The sequence below is a fragment of the Sapajus apella genome, unplaced genomic scaffold, assembly GCF_009761245.1.
Source record: "Sapajus apella isolate SASKATOON/1434 unplaced genomic scaffold, GSC_monkey_1.0 scaffold234, whole genome shotgun sequence".
Classification (NCBI taxonomy): domain Eukaryota; kingdom Metazoa; phylum Chordata; class Mammalia; order Primates; family Cebidae; genus Sapajus; species Sapajus apella.
In genome coordinates this window covers 364447-370408 of record NW_022437174.1, presented here as the reverse complement: position 1 = coordinate 370408, position 5962 = coordinate 364447, and the positions used below count along the sequence as shown (strand labels likewise).

Below are 5962 nucleotides of genomic sequence, written 5' to 3'. Positions count from 1 at the left end.
CCCAGCCCTGACCCCCTCCGACAGACCGCCCAGCCCTGACCCACCCCGACAGACAGCCCCAGCCCTGACACCCCGCAGACAGACAGCCCCAGCCCTGACACCCCACAGACAGCCCCAGCCCTGACACCCCCCAGACAGACAGCCCCAGCCCTGACACCCCCCAGACAGACACACACAGCAGCAGGGTCGGGGCGACACCCACCCCATGCCAAGCTCCCTCCAGGGCCTAAGCCTGGCCAAGGCCAGGAAGTCAGAGCTGTCTGCAGGGTCAGGCTCTGGGCTGGAAGTGCTGGGGGCCAGATCTCCTGGCCTGTGCTGGGACAGCTGCTCCGGGGGCTCCCTGCCCTGGGGAGGAGAAGGGACTGGTTTGGGGATTCTCCCCCTGGAATGGCAGTTGGGCAGGGCACCATCAGGGCTGCACCCCAGGATGCTGGTGCCCATGGGGGGCTGGCGCCCTGGAGGCTGGTCCCTGGGGGTGTACCTGGCACTGGTGCCTATGCTCCCGCAGGCCTTTGGTGGGGTTCCCACACAGGACTTGGCCAGCACCTGCGGGAGACAGCATGGCTGGGCCTAGTTCGGGGCCGAGGGGCTGCAGGGTCAGCTTTCAGGCGCATCAGTTACCATGGGTGAGGCTGCTGGTATTATCTTCTGGGGCTGGGTCCTCAGAAAGCAGGCCTTCAGGCAGGGGGCCCCCAGGGACCAGCAGCGCGAAGGGCCAGGGCCTGGAGGTTCGGGGCTGCGTCTCAGGCAGGGACAGCTCAGGGTCAAGTCTCCGGATGGGGCCTCCGTGGGGACAGTCTGCCCGAGGGTCAGAAGCAGAGGTCAACCAAGGCCCAGTCCAGCTGGTCAGCCCAAGAGCCGGCCCCAGACTCTGTCCACAGGCCAGGGAGCCCGACACCCACGCTGCGTGGCCAGAGACTGGCCTCTGACGCTGCTGCCTTCTGGAGAGGCCCTCCCCTCCAGATCCTCCTCTCCCACTGTGGGCTGCTCAGAGACAGTGTCCTGGACTCTGGGGACCAGGGGTCAAGGGTGGGGGAGGGCCTGAGACGTGGCTGTCCATCTCTGAGAGTCCCAGGGTGGGGCCTCTTCCTGCGGGGAGCTGGGGCTCAGCAGTGGGTCCTCCGGGCAGTTGCCTGGGGTTGTCATACCCAGCTGGGGGAGGCCGTGGCCCTTCTTGATGGCCTCCTTCACCGCAAGCCAGTCCTGGCTCAGCCGCAGGCAGGACGGTGGGCCTGTGTGCGTGGCCGGAACTTCGTCCAGGACCCGAAGCTGGGGGATGAGCTTCCTCACTGCGGCCCTGTAGTCGTAACCCCTGGGCACCTGCAGGCGGATGGGGAGGGAGGGCAGGTCTGGGTCAGGTGGGCCCTTCAGGCCAGCTCTTTCCCAGGCTCCCTCTTCCAGACCCACTGTGGGGCAGGGCAGGGGCAGAGGTGGTGATGCTGCCCTGCCCTGCTGGGGCGGGCATGGGTCACTCTCAGACCCCAGGGACTTCAGGGATGGGCTCTCACCCACTCAGGATGCAGGACCCCACTCTCCAGACCCAAGGCTGTGGCCAGGGATGCCCTCTGGCCCACGGAGCTGCCCTGAGCTCAGGGCTCTGTTCCACAGAGCAGTAGCCACCGGCAGTGGTGGATGCTGACCCCAGCATGTGGCAGCACCAAGCGGCAGCTAATGAGGCCAGCGCTGTGAGCTCAGGGCGAGGGTCTGCGAGCTCCTCCAGGGCCTGCACACACCTGTGCCGGCTCGAAGCAGTGCACGCACAGGCTGCACGGGGAGGTGATGTGTGCATAGCGTGGTCTCCGGGGCCCGTGGGGACGGACGTGGCTCTGGACAGGGCGTACACAGATGTGTGCACAGGGTGGTCTGTGGGGTCTGTTGGGCCGGGCGTGGCTCTGGACGGGGCACACACAGGTGTGTGCACCTCTGTGTATATAATTCTGTGTGTTTCCGCGTGGCTTGTGTGTGGGCCTTACGGGTGCATACGTGGGTTGAGGGACATGACATACTTGCAGGTGACCCTGTGGGATCTGGGAGGGCTGGCCCAGGAGGACGCCCTGGGAGCTGTCAGACTTCTGGTGACAGACGAGATGAGCTCTTGGTGAACAGGCCACAGGGCACAGGTGGGCACAGAAATCCCTGCCAGAGGGAGGGGCCCAGGGCTGGAGCCACAGGGAGCCTCCCATTGCCATGCACACGCTGGCCGGGTGCCCGGACATGCACCTTGTTGGCGGGGCCGGGGGCCGGCTGCAGGCACACCAGGTTGCCCTCCAGGGTGAGGGTGGCCAGGCGAGGGCACAGCTGCAGGAAGCGCACCTGCCCCAGGTCCTCCACGCTGTTGCCCTCCAGGTCTAGCAGCTCCAGTTGCTCCAGCAGGCACAGCGGGCTCAGGTCTGAGATGTTGTTGTAGGAGGCGTAGAGTTCCTGGGCAGCGCGGGACTCTGAGCCAGGGTCCAGCCCGGCCCTCCCCAGCCCAGGGTGCCCAGACTCACCTTCAGCACTGGCAAAGCGGCGATGCCATCCAGGTCAGTGAGGCCACAGCGAGCCAGCCACAGCACCCGCAGGTGGCCCAGAGATGTGCCCAGGTCCCTGCAGAAGGCAGGGCTTGGTGGTCGACATGGTGCCCAGCACGGTGCCCAGCCACCACCAGCCCATGGCTGCCTCCAGGGCAGGGGCAGGTGTCACCTCGCATGGTGGCCTCTAGGCTGCGGAAGAGGGTCTCTGCCTTTCCCTCTTGGCTCTGCTGTGGGTACATTGTCCCCCTCCTTCTCCGAGCCCTGGAGGGCCTGGCCTGGGGAGCTGCCCTCTGTTGGGGGGGAACCCCACAAGAGCCGAGGCAAGGGTCTGAAGCCTCAGTATGTTCTCACATAAACATAGAATTAGAAAAGAATTAGAGATACAGTTACGTAGTTATTCTTATATACCTAATCGTAAGTAATCACATAGAAATTCTTATGTAATCATAAACATATACACGTATGCAGTCACATAATCTTTCATCTTACTGAGTCTCGGGTCAGGAAGCATGGGACTGAAGTGGCATTGGAAAAGAGGTGACCCTAAGGCAAGATGCCCTAAGCCCGCTGTCCTGCCCGCATAGGGGCTGCTGGAGGACGCCCGGCTGTGTGGCAGTGCCCGCGCCGGGAAAGCGCCCGCTGTTTAGCCAGCTAGGGAAGGAGACGTCCTAGACGGCCCAGACGAGATGTCCCTGTCCTCAGGGGAGTGAGGAGGAAACGCCGCTGCTCCAGGCTCTTGTGGTGGGCCTGGCGGCTGTGGGGGACGCCCGCGGACATCCAGGGACTTAATGGTCTCTGTGTGGCGCTGGGCCTCCGTGGTCGTGCTCCATGGCTACTTCCAAGTTCTGCTTCTGCACCTGGTTCCTCTTTTCCTCAGAAGAATCAGGAATAGTAACATAGACCGTAGCGACCTTGTTCTTTCCCGACAAGAATGAAGGAAGTGCCGTCCTCAGGTTTTCTCCTCGTCTCGGCTTCTTTAAAGTCCTGGGCCCCTGTCTCCAAGAAACGTGATTTTCCTGACCCTGCCACTGACCCCCATGACCTCGCCCTACCTGCCCTGCCCCCTGCTTTGTGCTCCGTAAAAGTCAGAGCGTCCAGGCACTCGGGCGCTGCCGGGCTCCGCGCTTTGGTGGGCAGTGGACCCCTGGGCCCAAACTCTGTTTTCTCTTTCTCGGTGTCTTGTGTCTTTTATTTCCGCAGTTTCTCGTCTCCACACCTGCAGAGGGGCACTCACGGGACCCTGTAGGGCTGGACACTAGACCCTCACGGCGGGTGGCTCAGCCACACCCCACCTGCTGCCACCGCTGCCCTTCCCCGGCGGGTTGCAGCCATCACAAGGTCTCTCTTTCTGATGATCCCCTCGGTAACTTTGGGGGCACTCGAATTCGGAGACAGGGTCTGGAAAGCTGCCTGGGAGCCTGAGCCCCTGGACACTGAGGTGGAGGGGCTTTGCTGGGGGCTGACCCCGTGCTGAGCTGGCAGGTTTGGTGGGGAGCAGCTGCTGGAGCTGGCGTGGGTCAGGGCGGCTCGTCATGTGCGGGGACACGTTGCTTCCAGCCGGGACCCACGGCCTCTGTCCGCTCTGTCCCCCTCTGCAGCCGCACTGATTTCAACCACGCGCTGTCCCGGGACCCTGCGCCTGCCCCTTTCTGCGCCGCCGTGCTGTCTCCGAACGCCTCCTTGTGAAAGCGTCACCCAAGCTCCCAGGCTGTCCCCCACTGTGGCCGGATTCCTCCAGGGCTGGGTGGTTCCTTGCGACGCTCTCCAGCTCACAGCGCTGTGCCTACCTGGGTGTCACTTCCTTCTGTGGCCTGCCAGGGGCACTCCCTGTGGTCCGTCCACCTTCGGTGCGTGGAGTCAACATCTATCCTCAGCCTGCTGCCTTACGTGGCTTTTCCACTCAGCTCTTAATCGGCTGGGATTTGTGTCTAGTGATTTCTCCAAGAGCGGTTAATGGAAGCTCCTTGATCTCTGACTCATGCGCAGATGGCTCCTGGCTGGGAGCTTCTGAAGCCATTAGGCTGCGCATCGCACCATCTTCCCGGGAGGCTGCTGAGGCTTTTGTTCCAGTGTCCACTGTGGGGACGTCTGAGGAGCACTACGTTTTTTCTGTCCTTAAAAAGCCAGCTCTCGGGTGCAGTGGCTCACACCTGTAATCCCAGCACTTTGGGAGGCTAAAGTGGGTGGATCACCTGAGTTCGGGAGTTCGAGACCAGCCTGGCCAGCGTGGCGAAACCCTATCTCTACTAAAAATACAAAAATTATCCAGGCGTGGTGGTAGGCACCTGTAGTCCCAGCTGCTTGGGAAGCTGAGGCAGGAGAATTGCTTGAACCAGGGAGGTGGAGGTTGCAGTGAGCCAAGATTGCGCCACTGCACTCCAGCCTGGGCAACAGAGCAAGACTCCGTCTCAAAAAAACAAAACAAAACAAAACTTGAGGCCGGCCACAGTGGTTCACGCCCGTAATCCCGGCACTTCAGGAGGCTGAAGTGGGAAGAGCACTTGAGCCCAGGAGGTGGAGGCCGTGGTAAGCCATGGTCACACCACTGCACTCCGGCCTGGGAGGCGGAGTGAGACCCTGTCTCAAAGGAAAAAGAAGACAACTCGATCTCTTTTCTTGGCTGCCCCAAATTTTTGCCTTTATGTTCAAGCCGGTAACTTTATTAGGACGTGTTTCAGTGCCAACGATTCAGTTTGTTTTTCCTTTCGGTCTGTAGCTAGACGTCTTTTATTTCTGACAAGTTCCTTTGAATATATACATGTTTTTTGAGACAGAGTCTCATTCTATTGCCCAGGCTGGAGTGCAGTGGTGTGATTGCGGCTCACCGCAACCTCCTCCTCCCAGGTTCAAGCGATTCTCCTGCCTCAGCCTCCCGAGTAGCTGGGATTACAGGTGTGCACCACCATGCCCAGCTAATTTTTGTATTTTTAGTAGAGATGGGGTTTCACCATGTTGGCCAGGCTGGTCTTGAACTCCTGACCTCGTGATCCACCCATCTTGGCCTCCCAAAGTGCTGGGATTACAGGCGTGGGCCACTGCGCCCGGCCCTTGCCTGAGATTTTAATACACTTAATAGCTGTGATCAGCTAAGTTACAATAGTATTTCATTGGATCATCTTACCTTTTTTTTTCTTTTTTCTTTATACAGAGTCTTGCTCTGTCTCCCAGGCTGGAGGGCAGTGGTGCAATCTTGGCTCACTGCAGCCTTTGCCTTCCAGCTTCAAGTGTTTCTCCTGCCTCAGCCTCCAGAGTAGCTGAGATTGTCAGCATGGGCCACCATGCCCAGCTAATTTTTGTATTTTTAGTAGAGATAAGGTTTCACTATGTTGGCCAGGCTGGTCTGGAACTCCTGACCTCAGGTGATCCACCCTCCTCAGCCTCCCAAAGTGCTGGGGTTACAGGTGTGAGCCACCGTGCCTGGCTTTCTTTTACATTTTCTTTTTTTTTTT

The 5962-nt window shown here is 60.4% G+C and overlaps 1 protein-coding gene across 4 annotated transcripts in view; it reads right to left on the bottom strand.

Moving 5' to 3' along the window:
• Positions 1-5962, bottom strand: part of LRRC56 (leucine rich repeat containing 56) — a 21354-nt gene that overhangs the window by 7032 nt on the left and 8360 nt on the right. For all 4 annotated transcript variants that reach the window (XM_032271501.1, XM_032271499.1, XM_032271502.1 and 1 more), the window contains 6 exons: positions 2490-2586; positions 2221-2421; positions 1149-1320; positions 622-798; positions 482-546; positions 203-345 (listed from right to left, as the gene is read on the bottom strand). In XM_032271501.1, coding sequence (XP_032127392.1) covers positions 203-345; positions 482-546; positions 622-798; positions 1149-1320; positions 2221-2421; positions 2490-2586 — 855 coding nt within the window. The remainder of the gene's footprint in view (positions 1-202; positions 346-481; positions 547-621; positions 799-1148; positions 1321-2220; positions 2422-2489; positions 2587-5962) is intronic.